This window comes from Monodon monoceros, unplaced genomic scaffold (genome assembly GCF_005190385.1).
Source record: "Monodon monoceros isolate NGI ecotype Baffin Bay Population unplaced genomic scaffold, NGI_Narwhal_1 Super_Scaffold_15, whole genome shotgun sequence".
Classification (NCBI taxonomy): Eukaryota; Metazoa; Chordata; class Mammalia; order Artiodactyla; family Monodontidae; genus Monodon; species Monodon monoceros.
This window is the reverse complement of record NW_021703771.1, coordinates 46,284,814-46,308,433: the sequence shown is the minus strand read 5'-3', so window position 1 is coordinate 46,308,433 and position 23,620 is coordinate 46,284,814. Positions and strand designations below refer to the sequence as shown.

The 23,620-nt window shown below is 37.9% G+C and overlaps 1 protein-coding gene across 1 annotated transcript; it reads right to left on the bottom strand.

The window, feature by feature from the left end:
• Positions 1–4,187: 4,187 nt before the first annotated feature.
• Positions 4,188–22,082, bottom strand: LOC114895966 (nephrocan-like). Its single transcript, XM_029223663.1, has 3 exons — positions 21,894–22,082; positions 14,770–15,671; positions 4,188–4,635 (listed from the first exon to the last, which is right to left on the bottom strand). The coding sequence occupies exons 1-3, from the start codon at positions 22,080–22,082 to the stop codon at positions 4,188–4,190; spliced, it is 1,539 nt and encodes a 512-aa protein (XP_029079496.1).
• Between the last annotated feature and the right edge of the window lie 1,538 nt (positions 22,083–23,620).

Below are 23,620 nucleotides of genomic sequence, written 5' to 3'. Positions count from 1 at the left end.
ACTGCATAACCCTAGCAGGTGCCATTTACAGATGCCACCATATGATTGGCACCTGGGGTATAGAGCAAGGTCTCCATTTGGAGAGAGAGGCAGGTTTGCAAATTATTGAGTAGTTAGGAAAATGACTTTCTTCCATATAGGTTTAATTCAAAAGAATTAACTCTGGGAGGTAGTATGTAATACCCATTTTACAGATGAAGAGAAACAGAGGCACTGGAAGTTAACAGAAGGAAAACTGGTGTCTGACAGTTTATCTACCCTTTTCTTTACCTACCAAGTAACCCTTTCCTCAGGCATTAAGTGTACCCTTGTGCCCAGGTGACTGCCCCTTCTCCAACTCCAGTGACACTCAACCTACACCCACCTTCCAGGATTGTGAATCAGTATCTCATATTCCATACTTTATTCTCCCTTCCAAATTTCACTTGTCCTGTATCTCAACCCTGGTCTCTAGCTGTTTTCCAGGATTATTAGCTAATTATCTGATTTTTTTTTTTTTTTTTTTTTGCCGTACGCGGGCCTCTCACTGTTGTGGCCTCTCCCGTTGCGGAGCACAGGCTCCGGACGCGCAGGCTCAGCGGCCATGGCTCACGGGCCCAGCCGCTCTGCGGCATGTGGGACATTCCTGGACCGGGGCACAAACCCGTGTCCCCTGTATCGGCAGGCAGACTCTCAACCACTGCGCCACCAGGGAAGCCCGCTAATTATCTGATTTTTAAAAATCTCTTCATAAGTGTCAAAATATAATAATTGGGCCTTAAAATTTCCTTATCCCTTTCTTTGTCCTTTCCACCTTTTATCTTTTTCTTTTTTGTAAATTCATCAAAAAACTTAAATCAAGAGCCAGAAATTGAGATAAATAGGTAGAGAAAGAAAGAAAGGGAAAGAAAGAAAGATGGAGGGAGGCAAGGAAGGAAGGAAGAAAGAGAAAGAAAGAAAGGAAAGAAAGAGAGAGAGGGAAGGAGGGAGGGGAGAGAGAGAGAGAAAGGAAGGAAGGAAGGAAGGAAGGAAGAGAGGGAGGGAGGGAGGGAGGAAGGAAGGAAGGAAGGAAGGAAGGAAGGAAGGAAGGAAGGAAGGAAGGAAGGAAGGAAGGAAAGAAACTGTTATGGACTGAATTGTGCCCACCAAGATTCCTTCATATGTTAAGCCTTAACCTCCAATGTGATTGTATTTGGAGATAAGACCACTAGGGAGGTAATGAATGTTAAGTGAGGTCAAAAAGGTGGGGCCCTAATTTAACAGGACTGTGTCATAAGAAGAAGAGACACCAGAGATATCTCCTCTTTCCATGTGTGTGCACACAGATGAGAGGCCATGTGTGGACACGGTGAGAAGCCAGTTCTCTGCAAATCAGGAAGAGAGGCCTCACCAAAATCCAGCCCTTACAGCATCTTGACCTTGGGCTTCTAGCTTCCAGAACTAATTTTCTGTTGTTTAAGTCACCCAGCCTGTGGCATTTTGTTATGGCTGCCCAAGCAGGTGAATACAAATACTTTATTGAACCTATTACCATTCTAGACATTGTTTGTGAGTAGAATGTGCTAAGGGAATCTTACGTAGCTTTGAATGCTATAGTAGAAAGAGTACTGGACCAAAATAAAAAATTGATTGACCCAGGTGCAATCAGTTCTGGTTCTGCCACTTCCTATATGTGTGAACCTGACAGTCACTTCACCCCTATAAGCCTGAGCTCCCTCACCTGTAAAAGACTAAATTCTGTCTCAAGGCACTCACAGCTTGAGAATTCTGATTATAAATATCCAGGCAATGTCAGTGGGTGTAAATGATTAGGCATCATTAATCTTTGTTAGAGAGAACTGTGGTCTAACACATTAGAAGAATTGAAGCCCCACACGATAGCAAGGAAAATCATATGAGTTCCCTTATTTCTGCGCATCTGTGCATATATACTTGGGATACCTGTCAATGTGCCAAGAAGTACTAGAAACCACAATATTAACAGGCTTTTCTCCAAGGAATATCAATGTTATAAAGATTTGGGGAGAAGAAAATGTGGACATAAAGCAAGTAATGTAAAATTTGCACAAAAGTTTAAGCTAAAACATGGCACTCTGGAGAAAGTTTTAGCTTCTGATGGGCATCTTTGCTCATCCACTCAGATCTATACTGTTTCTTTCTCTGCCATTGGGGGTATTTTGATGAAAAGCCTTGTAAAACACTACAGCTGATAAGTCTTACCAGTTAGAACAGCAACTGATTTGGATGGGGTTTTAGATTTATTTGCAAGTAGATCATTTTCACAAGTAGATTGATAGAGAGGAAAAAAAAATTATTCTACAGTTACACCACTATCCCCAATCAGGCAATTCTCAAAAGCACGCAGTATGCTAACACATATATATGGAATTTAAGAAAAAAAAAAGAATGTCATGAAGAACCTAGGGGTAAGACAGGAATAAAGACACAGACCCACTAGAGAATGGACTTGAGGATATGGGGAGGGGGAAGGGTAAGCTGTGACAAAGCGAGAGAGAGGCATGGACATATATACACTACCAAACGTAAGGTAGATAGCTAGTGGGAAGCAGCCGCATAGCACAGGGAGATCAGCTCGGTGCTTTGTGACCACTTAGAGGGGTGGGATAGGGAGGGTGGGAGGGAGGGAGATGCAAGAGGGAAGAGATATGGGGATATATGTATATGTGTAACTGATTCACTTTGTTATAAAGCAGAAACTAACACACCATTGTAAAGCAATTATACTCCAATAAAGATGTAAAAAAAAAAAAAAGAAAAGAAAGGCACTGCAGGGATTGTGGTCCTCGGAGAAAACTGAATGTAACCAAAGCACAGCTCTTTTCAGGAAGGCTATTTTAGGGACATCTGTGGTAATTACAGTGCCAGTTCACATTTCCCCTACTGGTTTCCCTTTGGTCTTGGTGAGACTGTCAAAGAGTAGCCTTGGCTACTGTCCCTTAGCCAAAGGCAAACATGTGACTCAAGCCGGATTAGCCTCTCCCTCTGGGGATGTGACTCTTCAGAAGAGGGAAGCTAACACTGCTAATAGCGGGAACACTTCATTCTGCAGAGAACCCTGAAGAAGCTTAGGGACTCTTCATTACTTCTTCTGCCTGGGGCCCAGGAGCAGATCTGATCCCTGTCCTTTCCAGATTCTCCAGATTTTCCTTTGATTCTGTGAGCTATTCCCAACCTTTCCAATAAATTCTTTCTTGCTTAAGTTGGAGTCAGTTTTTATTACTTATAAACAAAAGCCTGTAGTGTAGGTCTGTAGGTACCAGCTTCATACACAAAATCATCACTTTTTATTTGATAAAATGAACTACTCTATTTGCAGGAAGTTAGTTAGATAGAGATTTTATTGGGCATTACTATTTGTCTAGGTTTCAGTATAAAATACAAACAAACTACTTTTAACATGGAAGGAATCTTACATCTTCTGACCATTCATTTCTACTTCCCTCCCCCCACCTCAACTTGTCTTAACCCTCACTTCATTCTTAAAAAGAAAGAGAAAAACTTATAAAAAGAATCTTGTATATCTAAATTTATTATATATTTCTGCTTAAGATATTGACCATTAAAAAAGTTTTTTTCTAGGCTTCCCTGGTGGCGCAGTGGTTGAGAGTCCGCCTGCTGATGCAGGCGATACGGGCTTGTGCCCCGGTCTGGGAGGATCCCACATGCCGCGGAGCGGCTGGGCCCGTGAGCCATGGCCGCTGAGCCTGCGCGTCCAGAGCCTGTGATCCGCAACAGTAGAGGCCATAACAGTGAGAGGCCCACGTACCACAAAAAAAAACCCAAAAAAACAAAACAAAACAAAAAAAAACCACAACTTTTTTTCTGGAGCACAGAGGATTTTTAGGGCAGTGAAACTACTCTGTGTGATATTATAGTGGTAAATACATGTCATTATATATTTGTCCAAACCCAGAGTATGTACAACACCAAGAGTAAACCCTAATGTAAACTATGGACTTTAGGTGATTATGACCTGTCAATAGAGATCCATCAGCTGTAACAAATGTTCCATTCTGGTGGGACATGTTGCAATGGGGGAGGCTATGTTTGTGTAGGGGTAGGAGGTATATAGGAAATCTCTGTACCTTCCTCTCAATTCTGCTATGAACCTAAAACTGCTCTACAAATGAAGTCTATTTTAAAAAAAGAAACAAACCCTTTTTCTAAACTGTAAACTAAGCTCGTCCTCAGTCTATGTCATAATCATAATCATCATCACCCACACTGATTCTGATGCTGGAGTGCTCTTCGGGCTTTGGTTTCTTTTTGGTCTCTTTGCTTTTCTCGGTCAGATGCAAGTGATGCTCACATTGCCTCATTATCTTCTTGGAAGACATCCAGCTCTCCCCTTGTCGTTCAGCTGGTGCCGCACATTGTCCTCCCCTCACATCTGTGCCCTTGGCCTTCAGGACCTCCCTGGCTCTCAGGAGACTGCAGGTGCAATTCCACGGATTTCCATCCAGATACAGGTGCCTGAGGCGAGGCAACACCTCCAAGACTTTGAGGTCTAAGGCAGAGATCTTGTTGTTCCTAAGGTTTAGAACCTGAAGCTGCTTCAGATCCTTGAGCTCCCTCTCAGCAATATCCTGGATGGCATTGCCTTTTAGGTCCAGCCTTGCTAAGGTTGCCGGGAGCCTGCAAAAGCATGGAAACAGGATGTGAAAGGAGGCTGTGACCATCATTCCATAACTGCCTAGGCAACTCAGATTGAGCAACACCCACCTTTTCTGTACCATTCTGTTTCCTCTGAAGCTAGAAAACAAGCTTTATTTTGTAAAGTTAATTAAAAGTGCAAACCTCAGTCTTATCTATAGGTCTTTAACACTTTCTCATAGGTCTTATTTTCTAGCCCTCTGATTTTTCTGGTTCCTAGCCGTAAACTCTTTAATTTTTCATTTCAAATTGGATCATGTAACAAATTGATAAGGAAAATAGTAAGTTTCCAACTTTTTAGTTGGCAGATGCCATGAATCAATAAATTATAGGAAAGGTAAAAATATTGAATAAAAATATGAAAAGGGTTGTTCTTCATGAATATAAAAGATGCAGTGAAAAAAAAAAAAGATGCAGTGTTAGAAATTAGAGCATCATTTTGAATTTAAATTTTAAAATTCATTTCTGATGAGGGTGTAGTGAGGTAAGAACTTAAACTCTGCTAGTGGGAGTATAAACTGGTACCATTTTGGAAACAATTTGGTCACATGTATCGAATTTAAATAACATCATGCCTTTCAGCATAGGAGATAATAGGAGAAGTGAATAGAGATTTATTTAAAAATATGTTTGTCATACATTTGATCATATTTATAACAGCAAAAAAATGATAAAGGGCTAATGTCCACTAATATGGAAATTAAGAGATAATGGACTATTATGTGATCATAAAAATCATATTTTCAAATAATTTTTAAAATACCAGTTCTATAAAAAAACTTTTCTGACTATGGCTTAAAAATCCAGAAGCTGGGGCTTCCCTGGTGGCGCAGTGGTTGAGAGTCCGCCTGCCGAAGCAGGGGACACGGGTTCATGCCCCGGTCTGGAAAGATCCCACATGCCGCGGAGCGGCTGGGCCCGTGAGCCATGGCCGCTGAGCCTGCACGTCCGGAGCCTGTGCTCCGCAACAGGAGAGGCCACAACAGTGAGAGGCCCGCATACCGCAAAAAAAAAATCCAGAAGCTATAAAATATCAATAAATCAACTACATTAAAAATCATAGAAAAAGAAATTGTATATGGCAAAAGACATATGCAAAATCAAAAGACAAACTGGGGGAAATATCTGCACTTTATATCCCAGACAAAGAGCCAATCTCCCTAATATGTAAAGGACTCTTACAAGTTGAGAAGAAAAGGTTTTAAAATAAGTCTGAAAGTGGGCAAAAAGTATGAATGGAAATCCACATAAAAGCGAAGCCTTAAAAATGTGCAGAAGACCTAAATAGACATTTCTCCACAGAAGATATACAGATTGCCAACAAACACATGAAAGGATGCTCAACATCACTAATCATTAGAGAAATGCAAATCAAAACCACAATGAGATATCATCTCATACCAGTCAGAATGGCCATCATCAAAAAATCTAGAAACAATAAATGCTGGAGAGGGTGTGGAGAAAAGGGAACACTCTTGCACTGCTGGTGGGAGTGTGAATTGGTACAGCCACTGTGGAGAACTGTATGGAGGTTCCTTAAAAAACTACAAATAGAACTACCATATGACCCAGAAATCCCACTACTGGGCATATACCCTGAGAAAACCAGAATTCAAAAAGAGTCATGTACCATAATGTTCATTGCAGCTCTATTTACAATAGCCCGGAGATGGAAACAACCTAAGTGTCCATCTTCAGATGAATGGATAAAGAAGATGTGGCACATATATACAATGGAATATTACTCAGCCATAAAAATAAACGAAATTGAGCTATTTGTAATGAGGTGGATGGACCTAGAGTCTGTCATACAGAGTGAAGTAAGTCAGAAAGAGAAAGACAAATACCGTATGCTAACACATATATATGGAATCTAAGAAAAAAAAAATGTCATGAAGAACCTAGGGGTAAGACAGGAATAAAGACACAGACCTACTAGAGAATGGACTTGAGGATATGGGAAGGGGGAAGGGTAAGCTGTGACAAAGCGAGAGAGTGGCATGGACATATATATGCTGCCAAATGTAAAATACCTAGTGGGAAGCAGCCGCATAGCACAGGGAGATCAGCTCGGTGCTTTGTGACCACTTAGAGGGGTGGTATAGGGAGGGTGGGAGGGAGGGAGACGCAAGAGGGAAGAGATATGGGAACATATGTATATATATATAACTGATTCATTTTGTTGTAAAGCAGAAAATAACACACCATTGTAAAGCAATTATACTCCAATAAAGATGTTAAAAAAATAAATAAATAAAATAAAAAATAAAAGGAACTTATATTCTCAGAAAAAAAAAGCAAAGCCTTTAAGTCTTCAGCCATACTCAGAATAGAGAAATGAAGAATAAAAACACACAGAGATTCCATTTCTCACCTATCAGATTGGTAAAAAGTCTTAATCCTTAGCAATACATTCTGTGGGCAAAGCCATGAAGAAGCAGACAATCTCATACATAGCTTGGTGGGAGCTGAAAATGGCATGGCTCCTGTGGAGAATTTAGCAAAGCCTAACAAAATAATGTGCATTTACCCTTCGACCCAGCAATTTCATTTCTAGGTAAAATCTCTGAAGATGTGATATTTTATATCCACAAACATATCCATATTTTATATCCACAAACATAAAACAGCACGTGTGTATTTCTTATGGTATTATTTATAATAGCAAAAGACTGTAAACAACCCAGTACAACAGTAAAGAACTACTATGCAGCCTTGAAAAAGAAAGAGGCTGGTCTCTATGAATTACCCATAAAATGATTTCTAGAAAGTATTGTTAAAGGGAAGAAAAACAAGAAGTGGAATAGTGTATGTAGTATCTTAGTTTTTGTGTAAGAGGGAAATAAGAATACATGTACACATTTTGCTTGTTTTTGAAAAAAAAGAAAAAAGATAAACCAGAAGTGAATTAAAATAGTTACTTATAGGGAGTGTTTGGTTCCATATGGTTTTAACTTTTGAATCACGTTAACGTTTTACGTAAAACAAATAAAAACAAAACCAAGCCCTAAAATTGAACACAAGCCAAAACAAACAAATCTAATTAACTAATCAAATGTTTATGTTGGTAATGTAACCATATAAAATAAAGAAAAAGTACTCTGAATAGCATTAGTAGAGATAGCTAAGCCTTAGACTCTAAAGACAAAAGGATCTGCAAAGAAATTTCTCGCAGTATATTTATTGTTAATATTACTCTTAGTAATACAATTTCAAAACTTTTTAATGAATACTGTAAGATAAAGAAAATAAGTAAATATATTAATCTTATTAGGAACCAAGATTTTCATTGTAAGAGAAAAAGATACAAATATAAAATAAGAGAAGAAAAAACTCTAATGTTAATATGAATTGGAAATACCAATGTGAATTTATGATTTTAAAAAATATATATCTTCTACCTCTGTATACTGAAAGGACCTAAAAGCAATATTATACACTAGTAGCAATGTGATCCCAATAGCATAAGCTCACTGAACGCACAGATCTTAGTTTCAGAATTCCAGTCGCTACTTAAAAGAAGCAAGGCTTCAATAAACAACAAGGTCCTATTGTTTAGCACAGGGAACAATAATCAATATCCTGTGATAAACTATAATGGAAAAAATATGGAAAGGAATATATATATGTATAACTGAATCACTTTGCAGGACAGCAGAAATTAACACAACATTGTAAATCAACTATACTTCGATAAAATTAAAAAAAAAAAAGAAGCAAGACTTATTGGAAAAATGGCTAATTCCACGTCTGGGGCAAGGTAAGCTGGAATGTCTGAACTGGAATGCAATGAAGTGTTCAAATATTAGTGGAACACCTATCATGATGGTTGCTATCAAAAATCCAGAAAATAACAAGTGTTAACAAGAATGTGGAGAAATTGGAAACTTTGTGCCCTGTTGATGGGAGTGTGAAATGGTACAGTCAATATGGAACACAGTATGGGTGGTTCCCCCCCAAAATTAAAACTATACTTGCATATGATCCAGCAATTGCACTTCTGCGTATATACTCAAAAGAATTGAAAGCAAGCTCTCAAAGAGATATTTATACACCCATGTTATACTCCCATATTGAATTCACAGTAGTTTAAATGTGGAAGCAATCCAAGTGTCCACTGATGGATGAATGAATAAGCAAAATACAAAATACAAGTACATACAATGGAATATTATTCAGCCTTGAAAGGAAGGAAATTCTGACGCATGCTACAACATGAATAAGGATATTATGTTAAGTGAAAAAAGCCTGTCACAAAAAGATAACTACTGTATGATTCCACTTACATAAGATATCTAGAGTAGTCAGATTCATAGAAACAGGAAGTAGAATGGTGGTTGTCAGGGGGTGAGGGGAGGAGGGAAATGAGGAGTTGTTTAATGGGTGCAGAGTTTTGGTTTTGCAAGATGAAAAAGTTCTGGAGACTGGTTGCACAACAATGTGAAGATACTTAACAATATTGAATTGTACACGTAAAAATTAATAATTGTACACATAAATTTTATGTTATGTGTATTTTACCACAAGTTTATAAAAAGAGAGGTAATGGAATCATGTCTCATGAACATAGGAACCAGCTTGGAGGGGCTCCCACTAGCCAAATTTGGGGAAATTTGAGCACCAAAAGAGACTAGCAACTATAAATGATCATAACACACTGAATGAATTAAGAACCCTGGGTCCATAGTGATACTTGGAAAAAATAGAAAAGGGAAAATGGAGAGAAAAACCACACTATAATGTTAAATGGAAAAAATAGAAAAAAAATTGACTGATCTCAAATACATAAAAACAAATTATCGCTAGGCATAGGTTCTGGTTGAACAGTTATGGGTGACTTTTTTATTTTTCAGCACGCTAAATTTTCAACTTGAACAGGTATTTCTTTATAATCAGGAAAAAAAAAATTTAACCGTGGATATCAATTTGAAAAATGTCATGCTAATGCCTGTTGATAAAAAATAAATAATAATCACAATTGTGAACTGAAAATCTTTCTGCTAGTCAACTTTATATTAAGTGCTATTCTCTTTGTGAAGTACAAGAAGTGAGAAAGCTTTATAGGAAAAATGTCCCTTGAAATACCATCTGAATGCTATCTTCATACAGTGTGAACATATTAGATGTACATTTCATTCTTTTTAGTATTTAGTGAATTTTTTTGTGGTGGTCCCCGTCATATGATTGCTATGTCAAAGAGAAAAAAGCAAATGAATTTAAACATATTTTATGACAATATTACCTTTTGTTTGTTATAGTATTCTCATATGAATTTCATTCTGAAACGTTAATCTTTTAGGTTATTGGCACTTAGCCTAAATTTTGCCCTTGTTTTTTTCTTTGATACTTACATTTTATATTTATATATATTTACGTTCATGTAATTTTTTTTTTTTTTTTTTTTTTTGCGGTACGTGGGCCTCTCACTGTTGTGGCCTCTCCCGTTGCGGAGCACAGGCTCCGGACACACAGGCTCAGCGGCCATGGCTCACGGGCCTAGCTGCTCCGCGGCATGTGGGATCTTCCCGGACCGGGGCATGAACCTGTGTCCTCTGCATCGGCAGGTGGACTCTCAACCACTGCGCCACCAGGGGAGCCCTACGTTCATGTATTTTATATTTGTATTCCTCTCCTAAACCATATAATACATATACATACGTAAGTACTTGTGCTTTTGAGTATTTTAAAGTCTTATTTGTTTAAAGTGCTTTCTTTTTCATTGGAATTAAATTTACCTAACAAAGCAGATTAATTTACCAGGGAAAATCACTCCACACATTTTAACAGTTTGATAAAAGCTTCTGCAAAGACATTTCTCTCAGTTGGTTTACTGTGAATACCACTAACAATTTTCAAATTGGTATCCACAGTTTAAATTGAATTTGAAGTTAATCCCTAAGACAATGTAATTTTGTGCACACACCAGCTTATACAAGGTACATCTCTAAAAGTTATACAGAAAATCTCTTGTGCATAGCTTTTTTTTTTTTTTCAAGGAAAAATGGCCTGTTAATAGGTGGTGAGGCAGTAAGCGAGACTCTGTAACTATTGAGAGTACAGGGAGCACAGGGAGCACAGCTGAGGAAAGATACGGCAGAGTAAACCAGAGAGTCAAGTCTACTTATTAAGACTCGAGTTCTAACTTTGGCTATTCTATTCACCAGCATGTGACTTTAGGTAAGTTATTTAGCTCTTTAAAGCTTCTGATTTTCCACTATATAGATGAAAGTGCTCAGTACACAGAAGTTACATGAAAATGTTAGTAACGAAAATGAGCAAGCCAAGCTTTCTTTTAAACAAATACAGTTATTCAGTTCTGGGCTGGGCAGCCAAAAACTGTACCTGGTCTTAGGAGTACCTTTTTTTTTCTTTCGTGTTTCTACGGATAACCAAAATGGCACTGTAAGAGAAGTCACTAATTTCCTCCTTCTGTGACCTTTGGGTAGTCATTTATTGCTTTGATATAATTTATCTTTATAAGTCTGATTTATACAAAAAGGTAGCCCTGATTTTACGACAAACATATGTCTAGAAATGCTATTTCTTCTTTCGGCAGTGTCGCTTTTTAGAGTAAAAAAGGGGCGCACCCCCATTATGTCTGTAGATGGCACTTGAGTAAGAGAAAATGCTGACTGGCTTCATCAGATTGTAGAAAGCTATCCTGGATTTGAATTATCCAGATTGTGAATAAAGAAGGGGTGATGTAACTTACATTTGCTCCCCGAGCTGCAGCTTGGTGAAATGAGAAGCAGCAAGAAGCAAGACCCCAGGTCTTGGGTAGACTAAATTCTAAGTAGTGGAGTGTATTGATAGCAGAGTAAACCTCAGAGGGCGAGGGTGCAGTGCCTAAAATTCCCAGGCCCCGGGGTTAGACTACTGTATTTAACCCTGACTCCAAACTTTATTGACCATATGACTTCCAGCAAGTTTCTTGATACCTCTTAACCTTAATTTCTAATCTGTAAAATAATAGGTAAAACAGTGTACCTACCTTCACAGGATTGTCGTAAGGGAGTAACGGAATAACATGTATATTCATTCCCTGCTGAGCTTAGTAAGCACTTAGTAAATGTTAGGTATTGTTTCTATCTCAGTTAGCATATTTAGGCAAATGGGGTAGATATTTTAATTCATGTGTGCCTAAAACCATATACCATTATTTTCCTGATGAAATGTAGATTGCAGCATGGTAGACAGAGGAAGGGATTTGTGGAAACAGTTTGTGATAGGATACACAATGGGCGACTAACAGGTTAGGTTAGGTTAGGTTAGCAACTAGCACAGATAGGTTGCCTGTGTTTACAGTTTATTTATAGAACACTGAATTTTAAAGTGTAGTTTTGTGTATGAATAAGAAGCATTCAAATAAAAAGAAAGAGTGTAACGTTTAAAGCTCATAAATAAAAGTCGCAAAATTCAAATATAAGGAATAGATTGTATTGTGTTTTAATTCTTTATGGGAGGAAAACCACGGGAAAATTTTTTGGGGTCCTTCCCACTTTCCAATTTAAAGGAAAGTTGGGGAATGGTGGTTTTGGAAGTGGTGGTCCTGATGGGGAATTTAAAAATCACTCTCTAGGGCTTCCCTGGTGGCGCAGTGGTTGAGAGTCCGCCTGCCGATTTAGGGGACATGGGTTCGTGCCCCGGTCCGGGAAGATCCCACATGCCGGGGAACAGCTAGGACCGTGAGCCATGGCCGCTGAGCCTGCGCGTCCGGAGCCTGTGCTCTGCAACGGGAGAGGCCACAACAGTGAGAGGCCCGTGTACCGCAAAAAAAAAAAAATCACTTTCTACAGGAACATTGCTCTCATAACAGGCCAGGTTCTTTGACAAAGCAGACAGTTGTGTTGTTTCATTTAAGCCTCATAGGAAAAGCCCCCTGGTATCTTCTTTCTTGCCCCATTGTCCTTTCCCAGTATTTCTCAAACCTGGCTACACATTAAATTCATCTGGGGAGCTTTTAAAAAATACCGATGCCTGGGCCACAACCCTAGGGCGTCTGATTTAATTGGTTTGAAATGAGGTCTAGGCATGAGTAGGCTTTATAAAAGTTCTCCAGATAATTCCATCGTAAAGTCAGACTTGAAAATTAGGGTTAGCTCAGGCTTGCAATTCCATTATACACTCTGTTGGGTAGAAACTTTGTGCTTTCTGTAGTCACTTATTAAAACACAAATACCCTGGCAGGAGTAAATAATTAAGCTATTTTTCACTCATTAAACTTAGCAGGATTACTTCACCAAATGCTTTCTAAAGGTCACCCGAATAGAAAAGCCCACCGAGTTCACAGTTTTGCCCATGGCTGTCATAGCCTGCTGAGAATCCTTATGTGATACAGTCACTCCCTAACCTGTTTGATAAGTTTTTATTTTATACACAAGTTTTTGTTTGGAGGAGGAGCCTGCAGTAATAGAAAATAAGGCTTGAAAATAGTAGAGAAATTATTTAAATAACAACAAGAATTAGAGTCCTGAAATACTGCCTGCATGTTCTTGTCTTCAGGGCTGTTCTGTCTAGAACACTTTTCCCCCCAGACAGCTTCACAACTAAATCCCTCACCTCCTTCCAGTCTTTGCTCAGAGCTTACCTTTTCAGGAGGGTTACCATGCTTACCTTATTGAAAATTGCAACCATCCACCCTCATTCACTGTAGTCCTGAACCTGGTAATCCTGCCTGCCCCTTTTTGTTGTTAATTATAACACCTAACACTATCTCAATATTATATACTTTACTTACATATTATGTTGTCACTCTTTCCCTGCTAGAATTTAAGCTGTACAGAACAAGAAGTTTTACCTCTTTTATTACACTGATGTATCCCAAGTGCCTGGTAAAGTACCTGGCACATGGTGAATGCTCAAGACATACTTGTTGAATTAAATTAACTGTATGCACATGCTTAGGCATTAAGAGAAATTGATTACTTTCAAATTATCCTCAATATATAATTTAAAATACTGATTTCCGTTCGAAAAATCACCTTTCAATGTTTTGCATTGGGTACAGTGCAAAAAAAATGAACATCTGTCCATATCAGATCATTTTTTCCTTTCTCATTGATAAGAAAAATTATCATAATGAACACTGATAATAAGTAAATCAAGTGCCACAGGATTCTACAGAAGCCAGAAGCTGGTACATTAATTATGAGAAATTTGATAATAATAATAGGGCAGGAAGCATTTTTTTCTATAGTGCTGAAAGGAAAAAGAATCCACTAATAGACACATTTAATAAACAACATATCTTTTTTAGGAGAATAACAGTATTTATTCTACTGTTTTTTAATTCTACTTTAAAATGTGGAACATGTGACAAAGTTTAAATAAATAGGATCAATTAATGTACAGGTACAGTGGGTTGGGTATAGAAGGAGGGGTATTTGGAAGAGAAATTAAGTGTCAGAGTATGAGGGTGTGTGTGTGTTTGTGTGAGAGAGAAAGAGAACAGAAGAAACAACCAAAAACAGAAAGTAAGATGGACACATTGTCTCACACACTCACAGACAGACACCCAGAGAAATAAGCAGCATCCCTTAAGCCCTTTAAAAATCACAGCACTGAGAAGAACATGAGGTTCCCAATACATAATTCAAAATAAATACAATGTTAGAATATAACATTTGATTTTTTTCCCCACAAATACTACTTCAATGCTTTTTAAAAATATAAATGTATTACTACATTCCCCCCAACCCCGCCCCACCTCATTTTTTCCTGGTGTCCTGCTTTGCTAGTGGTTAAGCACATGCCTGGTCAGCCTGTTGCTAGATCCAGGCCATATACTTAGAAACCAGAACACAGTTTTACAAGTAACATCCCCCTATGATGTTTGTTACCATACGTCCCCAAAGTGACATTGCATATTTTCAAATACAGATGTCCCCTGTTGGTGTCTTGTCCTACAGGCAAGATAAGTTAAGTTAGTGCAGGGGTCAGCTTAAGGGCTGGAGATTCCAAACCCCTGTTTAAATTCCACCCCTGGACCCTTGGATAGCCTTGATCAGATACTTTACGTATGCTTGGATGACTTTCCTTGCTTGTATAATGTACTTAGTTGTCCCAGTTTTTGGAAAACTTTTTTAGTAGTTACTGTAAATGATAACGCTCACTTACCGTAGAGGTATACACAAAAGCATGTTCTGCTCCAGGGCCAGGTTGGAGAGTTGGAAACACCTTTGCAGGGCTCCAGCTTCAAACAAGCTGACAATGTTGTTGTCCAGAAACAAATGTTTCAAATCTCGGAGGTCCTTGAAGTCTTGTGCTGTAACTTTCTGAATCAGATTGTTGCTGATATCAAGCTTTTGTAGCCTTGCTGGTAGTCTGAGGGGCAACGTTTGAAGCTGGTTTTGGGACAGCTCAAGGGTAGTTAAATTGGCAAGGAGCTGTGCCCCATCTATGGAAGAGAGTGAGTTTTCTGACAGGTAAAGATGGGAAAGATTCTCCAAATGTTTCATATCTTGAAACCTTACCACTTTGAGCCGGTTTCTCTCCATTTTTAATGAGAGCAAGGATTTGGGCAGGTTAATAGGAATTTTAGTCAGAAAGTTACTACTGAAACTGAGAAACTGCAAAGACTGAAGAGAAGTGAAGAAGCTAGCTGGTATGAGATGTAGCTTATTATTCTCCATGCTCAGATGTTTCAGATGGGGAAGTGCCAGTGGTCCATTCACAGACTCGATATTGTTGCTGTCCAACACCAAGCTTTGCAAACTGACAAGAGAAGAGAGCATGCTGGGAGGGAGAGAAGAGATCAGATTGTTTTTCAGTTCAAGGATTTTTAATTTCTTCAGTCCTTCAAAATCAGATCCGTGAAGGACATATATTGAATTATCATTTAGTTTTAACACTTCAAGACTGGCTGGGAGAGCACTGGGGACCTGTCTTAACTTATTTTTCCAGAGTTCCAAGGTCTTCAAAGTACTCAGAGTCTTGAAAGTGTCATTTTCTACCGACTCTGTTCCACTGGCCAGCAGAATAAAATCTTCTAGAGCTGACATTTGGGTGAAGTTAGACAGCTACAAAAAATTCAGGGATGGGGAATGGGGGAGAAAAGCAGTAAATTAGGATTATTGTAAGAAAAAAAAAGCCATATACGTTATCATTCAATACTAATGATACTTCAGATTTCCATTCAGGATCTATTTAAATATCTCTTGGAAAAGGATAGAAACTCAGGTTCTGACCATTTTTATTCATTTGTTAACAGTATAACATGTCTAAAATATTTTAAGCACTTTCACACACTATTGGTAGACATAAAGTTGGCCAACTTTTGCTGCGTATTCTTTGACCCAGCAAATTTACTTCTAGGTAGAAGTACTTAAAAATTGCACAATGATTTATGCAATAGGCTGTTCTTGGTTGCATCATCTTGTAATAGCCAAAAAAGAAACAATCTGGAAATATTTCACCAAACTATTAACTAGAGTTTCTAACTCTAGGGGATAAAATTATAAGGAATTTTCATTATCTATCTACGTTTTGCAATGTTTAGATTTTTTTAAATTATAAATTACCTTTTTAACAATTTAAGCATTAAAAGTAAAAAAATTTTAATGTCCTAGATACTGCTATCAATAGAATGGGCCTATCAGAAAAACATTTTCAACTGTATAATAGTTTGGAAAACTAGCCTCGTTGTTCCTACCGGCCAATTTATGCTTCACTGATGAAAAAGGGTCATGAAGAAACAAACAGGATACATGTGTCTCCATCTCTGTAGAGCAAGGAGTCCATTCATGCATATATCCCAGACCTAATGCTATTCCTCTCCTAGATTTTAGAAATTACCAAATCTGCTGTACTTTCTCCATGGTTTGCAAGTTCAAGCACCCCTATCTCTCCACATATCCTCCAAACTCCTCCTAGGTGGACATCCACCTCTTTTCTAGGATGATGTAATTTGGTATTTGGTTCTCAGAGTAAAATCATGTTTAGGCAAAAAGAGGAATTGTTCCAGATTTTCCTGAGCTTGATAAATCTTCACAAAACTTTCAACCTGCTTTAGAATTCAATTAAGCTGGAATTTTCAGTGCACACTTTTATGTCTTACTATCTACAGTTTCTAAATGTTGGATTTAATTGTGAAGTTGAGCTCTTTTGTAACATCAATACATGATTAATACCTTAAAAGTGGGTTAATTTTGCATCACGTATTTGTTACAGGTATTTATATTCTGGGAAGACACGTGATGTGAATTATGGTATATTTTAAAGTATTTCCTAATATGATATTCTAGCTGAAGAATCTCATGTTAAAAACTCCATAAACAGATATTTTTAATTATAATAGTTTTGATAGCTGCCTTGGCTTATATATTGCTACTAACATTTGATATTTTCTTAATGATTAATCAGATGTATTAATTAGTCTTAATCCCAAGATCAATAGCTTTTTTTTTTTGCATTTGTTGAGCATCTACAAGTTCCAAGTACTTTTTTATGTGTTATCATTAATTCTCCTAATAACCCTGAAAGTTTGGTATCGTCAAACTTGAAAGAGTTGAGAATTTCAACAAAGTCTATTGGACTCCAAAGCTCTTTCTTCCTCAACTCATCATTTTCTAATACATTTTCCATTGCCTGTGGTCTATAATTAATGTTTTTCAAAAAAGACTCAAGATCTGGACACGGATCATAGAGTTTTAGAAAAGCAGAAATTTTAGAGATTATCTAGTCCAAATCTTCCATACAAGGAATGATGCCAAAAAAAAATTAAATGACCTGTCCAAGATTCAGTGTTGTTTAATCTGTTCTTCATCCTGAAGTACCTTTTTCTAGGCTTTCTTTCATGTAAAGTCATAATTGACTCTACACATAGCTTTTCACCTTTGGGACTGTTGATCTCCCACAAAAAAGACCTTGGTGTTGTAAATGCTTCTACTTCTATCTGAGTGACCACAGACCCTAAAAGATTGCTGACTATGTAGCAAGTCTCGGAGATGACATGGATCTGAATGGGCAATTTCTATGGGGACTAGACAAAGAGTGGTGTCAGAGCTTCAATTTGTCTTCATTTCTATTTGTAAAGTATATAGACTAGCTAATAGTAAATATAGGTCATTTTCTTAACTGAATCCAGTGAATAGTTGTTTCCTATTATTAAGCATAGAGAACCTTTGCTCTTTATCAGGTCAATGCAGATTACTTTTGATTATTATTAGTTAAAATGGCCACCATTTTCTAAGTATTTACTATGCTTATCTTTACAAAGATCTATGTGTAAGCATGATTATTCCCTTTTCAATGAGGTAAACTCAAGAAGGCAAAACAAAATGTCCAAGTATGTCTTGCTAGTAAGTGGAAAAGTTCGGCTTCCCACCCAGGTTTACCTTACCCCAACACATATATTTTTAACCTTAGTGTTTATAACATGCATTTAGCTGAAGAGTATAGAGTTCTGGTGCCACAAACAGTGAGGAAGACCCCCAATGATTTTCAACTTATCAGTTGAGTTTGCAGAGCTGACAAAGGGAAAAAAATTCTGCCAGACCTGTTTTTCCATTTCCATGGCCTAAGCAGGGTTGTGCTCAAGAGATGTGGAAAGAGATGCTTTTGCCCTGCAGCTAACCTTGGGGCTGCTGGCAGTTTTTCAACATTGCTTAAAAAGCAAGGCAAGTATGGCTTGGTGTTAACAATTAGGCTTAGGAAGCTTAGCTAAGTAAAATTCCTGCCATCACAGTTGTACAGTTTAGTGAGCCTAATACCTATGTAGATAAAAGTTACTATATAATAAGAAAAGTTTAAAAAGAAAAAAAAAAAGCAAACCAAGTAAAATGAAATAGAGTAGAGGGGCAACTTCTGCTGGTTTCCCCATGCAAAGGCTTTGTTTCACGTTTTAATGCTGGGCAGGCCCTACTTCAAGCATTAGAAGGTTACCTGCCTTTCTTAGTCACCTTATAGGTCCAGTGCACACAGGAAACTCACACACCCTCACAGTGACTGCCTCAGACATGTGTGAACCAAGCCAGCAAGGAGTTTATAAACTGTGTTGGAATTTTTTTTCTGATGATCAAAGCAACACTTGTTCTCTGTAAACAATTAAAAAACCTGAAAAGTATGGAGAGAATATAAAAAGAATCTATAATTCCCCCCCACACTTGTTGATAAACCATATATTTCTTACCCAAGAGGAATTTGAAGTAGCTTCTTCTCTCCACAAAAGATGTAAAGTGCAATTATTTTAATTGACTGCCACCATAAAGACATTTCTATTTGTCCTCTAAACGTTAGAGCTAAAACTATAAAACTCTTAGAAGAAAATATAGGCATACATTTTCATGACCTTGGGTTTGGTAAAAGCTATCTTGGATATGACACCAGGTGTAATCCTCTCCAGCAGCACCCAGCTGTCCAGATATAGGAGAAACAAAGGAAAACGATCACCCTAACATAAGACTGAGGCTTTGCTGAATAGGTGTTGAGATAATTAATTGTGGGATGCAAAGAGGGAAGGGTTAGGGAAAGAAGATAGATAAGAAATGAACTGATTATCTGAGAGAAAGTGGGTAGATCTAGGATTAGAAGTCTCCATGAAGTGGAAAGATAAGTGCAGAGTATGGCAGCTGAAGGGAAAGGACATGATGACCAGAGAGTGGGTATGGGAATTCAAGATTTTTGAGTGCAGAAGTTTCAGATATAATGAGGATTATTATATAAGCAAGAGAGTAGACGGCTGTGGTGAAGTGGAAATGTAGATAGATACTTTTTTATGAGTTCAAGGAATGGGACTAGGATATTGGACACTGAAGGCACACCAAAAGATGCAGGACTTAGGATGGAGAGGAAGAGTAGGAGCCAGTATGGAAGGGACCAGGGGCACAGTATAAGACACACAGAGGCACAGAGTGTTACAGTCTGATGGCATGCATCTCAAAGAAGTAGGGATTTTTACAGATAAATGGATAAAGTCCCTCTTGAGGGCAGGAACTATGAATTTTTACTTTTTTTTCCAGCTGTGCTGCATGGCTTGCAGGATCTTAATTCCCTGACCAGGGATTGAACCTGGGCCATGGCAGTGAAAGCCCAGAATCCTAACCACTAGGCCACCAGGGAACTCCTAGAACTGAATTTTTCATCTTTTATCCCCAGTCTCAAACACAGCATTCACAGACCCAAAGACAGTTGAATTATATGAACAAGTAACTGAAACATTTAAAATTGTGGTGTATATACACATATATGTGTGTGTGTGTATATATATATATGTTGTGCATATATGCATATATGTGATGTATGTGTATATATATGCACATATATGTGTGTATATATATATATAATTTCTATTGCTATTAATCTGAAGATCCATTTTAAGACTTTTTACTTTAAATATAGGCACCCAATTCTGTAGTTCAAACCAAATAAACAGATATACATTGCATTCACCAAATGCAAGTAAACTATGGTCATTTAAAGCCTAAGGATTTTTAAAAGAGAAAAGAGGATTATAGGTCAGAGCTTTCTACTTCCTTCACAAAACAATCCTCTCTTTTGCCAACCTTTCTGCTGTGAACTGTGCTTCCTAGAGATAATTAACTGGGTTAAAGTCAGGGAAGTGGCAGTATTGCTGTTCAGTGAACTTAAACCAATGACAAATGAACTCATCCAATAAGTGAATTTGACGAGAGGCATAATTTCATCTTATTGGCTGCAAAGCAGCAGTGTGGGATCATTACCAGGCTTAGTTGACACTCCAGCTCTCGGTATCTCAAGTCCTCAGGACAAATATTTAAGCATCTTGCCCTTTAACCAGGTGTCTTGATTGAATGCTGAGACCTGACAGGGTCAGACCTGCTCTCTGGCATTAGGCACTACTGGATTAGAAGAGGAAAGTAAACAGATGATGACCAGGCAATTGTGCTTATTGAGCCTCGACATAAATACCATGGCACATCTTTTAAACTCCCTGTGTTTATGTGCACCTACATTAAAATTTCTTAACCAAATAAAAAGGGAGGGGGGAGTGTCTCTGTTTGAAGGAAAAGTACATTCACCTGCTGACTCTCTGCACCTGGATCACAGACAGGCCTTTCCTTATCTTAAGATTTGGGTCAATGAGGGAGAAGCAGTGACCAGTAAAGGCAAACTCAGAGTCATAGAATTTTCCATCTAGAAAGTTCCTGGGATCCCCAATCTAATCCAGCCTTCTCACATCATAAAGGTAACAAATGAGGTCTGCAGGTTTTTTTAACTGCTTGTCTAAGGTAGTTCTATCTCTAGTTAATGAGAAAACTAGAATGAGAACTCTAGTCTCTTGATGCCTTTCAAAATACCAAAGGTCAGAAACAAAAGTTTCGGGCTTCCCTGGTGGCGCAGTGGTTAAGAATCCGCCTGTCAATGCAGGGGATATGGGTTTGAACCCTGGTCCTGGAGGATCCCACATGCCATGGAGCAACTAAGCTCGTGTGCCACAACTACTGAATCCCGCGTGCCTAGAGCCTGTGCTCGGCAGCAAAAGAAGCCACCGCAATGAGAAGCCCACGCACCGCAACAAAGAGCGACTCCGCCTCCCTGCAACTAGAGAAAGCCTGCGCGCAGCAACGAAGACCCAACGCAGCCAACAATAAATAAGTAAAATTTTTTAAAAAGCTTCTTTGTGTTATACAAGTCAGACAAATCTATAGCACTCTTTTCAGTGCCCTCTGAATAGGTAAGCATGAAAATAGACATCATAATTAAAAGCACGTAGAATGAGAATTGCAGTAATGTCGCAAAACAAAAACACGTATTTCTTCTGTATATGTTTCCACAAAGACACTGATGCCTGGCTGGTTTGTAGAGTTTGTATGAGTAATTCTCATATGCTGCATTCACCTTGATAGTCTTATAATGTTCTAAGTATCATCTGCCTTCTATGGCACGTACAAAACTACTTTTCCCCTAAAAGGACTTCTTTTTAATATGTGGAGAAAAAGGGGCCATATGATCTCAAACTCTTTTTGTTAAGAAAGAGTCATTTCTTTACTTTTACTCCACAACAGCATAATTAGAATTTTCAAAAATAAAAAATTAATTATAGACTCCGATTTTGGGGGGGCTACTTTCCTAAAAAGAAATATCCAGAGGCATATACCCATCTCAGTGTACAGAGCAAACAGGTAGCTAGTGCAACTACCCGACTTCATAACCATCACTTTACGTTTTGATTATTTAAATCAAGTTTAACAAACCCACACTTGCCCCTCACCCTATCTCACAAAATAAAATTGCAGTAACTTGAGTGTAGAATGAGTAATTACCTGAAGGTGCTGAATTTTGCTATGACTGACGTAGAGCTTCTTGGTGGTGGAAGGAATACCTGACGGCACCTCCGTTAGCCTGTAGCATTGCACCGACTGCTCTGAATCACAGCTGCATCTTCCAGGACAGTTAGGATCGAAACCATAGCTAAGAGAGAGCAAAACAAAGAAAGCATAAAGCAGACACATCTTCCAAAACAGGGCCTTTCAGGTCGCAGGCGAGTGTTTAGGTGATGTCTCACTCTTTATACCGTGAAATCTGATTATAGAATCTTATGAATGTGTACTCTGTCAATGTAAGAAGACAGGAAAGAAAAAATTCTCAATTTGCCTGGGTTAAAATGTTAGCGACCATTACAAAGAGGAAGGCACTTAAACATTGATAAGCTGCCTTAATATTTGTAGGTGAGCAAAACCCTATGTTATTTATGGCTTGGAAGGCTAATCTGCAAACACCTCTATTATCTGTAGTTTCCTTGTTTTGTTAAATGTGACACTAGGGAATTAGTGGGAAAAGACAAAGGGCTGTTTTATAGTGGGCTATAAAACCTTTGAATTTTCTGTGACCCTATATTAAAACCATTTTTGTGGAACTGCAATGGGCAGGTGTTTTCTTCTCACATTAACTAGTATGGGAAAATAGGCAGGTTTTCTATTTATTATTGTTGTTTCAATAACATTTTATTGCTAGTGAAACAATGGGAGTACAATGGAGAGATATTTAGAGCCACAGATAACTTGTTCAATTCATCTGTCACTTGATCACTCAAATATCATATATAGAAAATATTTTGTCATTCAAAAATATTGTTGACTCAAATGAGAATAAAACTTAAAACTAGGTCTATTATCTTTATTTATTTGTAATAATGGAAGAAAAGGATTCTAGTTTCTTCAGAGGAACTTAGCTGTGAGCTCCTACCAGCGAGGGAAGGTTTCCCTTGTCCTGGGTGCCCCTTTGTTGTGGCTTTTTGTCTTGCTGTGATCATCCCTGCTGAAGGAATTTAAAAGCATTTTAAGCAAAAGATTATATAGAGAAGCTCTTTCCCCGCAAATGGAAGACCTAAATTTCCCCATGCTGGTTGGCCTCAGCTGATTGCTCTAAAGAAACCCTTTCTAATATTGAAAAGCTTCTCAGATCTCCTCTTCAACCTTACCTCTCTTTGCTACAATTTTCATTTTGAAGGCAAAAGTTTCTTTACTTTAATAATCAATTAATTCTATTTCCAGAGGAAGGATTTTTGTGTGCTTTTCCCAAAAGACTTGTCTACTCCTCTTTTCTGATTGTTTGCCTTTTGTTTTCTTTTACTATCAGAGACAAGAAGTGATAAGAGATTTCTTTTCTGTCAATATTCTGATTTTCAAGAAGCTTTATTATTTATTTCTTTTGTCCATTAATAGAATTATTTTTTAGTTTTTAGAATTTTCAAATAGAAAAGTAATGCTCAATAAAAGAAAATTTGGAAAAAGGAGCAAGGATGGGAAAAAAAAAACTTCAGTCCTGTCTCCAAATCAAACCTTTTCTCCAAATCAGACAATTTTTTTCTCTGCCTAGGCTTTGAAACGGCAAAGAGAAATACTCATTGAACACTTACTTTCTGTGTTGCTAAGAAGGTAAGTTCATATTTAGTTACTTGAAATGAAATGCCTATAAAATCCTAACCTTTCATCTACCATTAATGACAGCTAATTTTTCTGTTATACAGCATAGTGATGAATTTCACTTT

Bases quoted from the DNA above. Each gene is read 5' to 3' on its own strand.
- LOC114895966 (XM_029223663.1), bottom strand. From the start codon at position 22,082: ATGTGTCTGCTTTATGCTTTCTTTGTTTTGCTCTCTCTTAGCTATGGT. The intron at 15,672-21,893 runs GTAATTACTCAT...AATTTTTTGTAG, and splicing joins GCAAAATTCAGCACCTTCAG to CTGTCTAACTTCACCCAAAT. The intron at 4,636-14,769 runs GTAAGTGAGCGT...ATGCTTTTGCAG, and splicing joins CTTTTGTGTATACCTCTACG to GCTCCCGGCAACCTTAGCAA.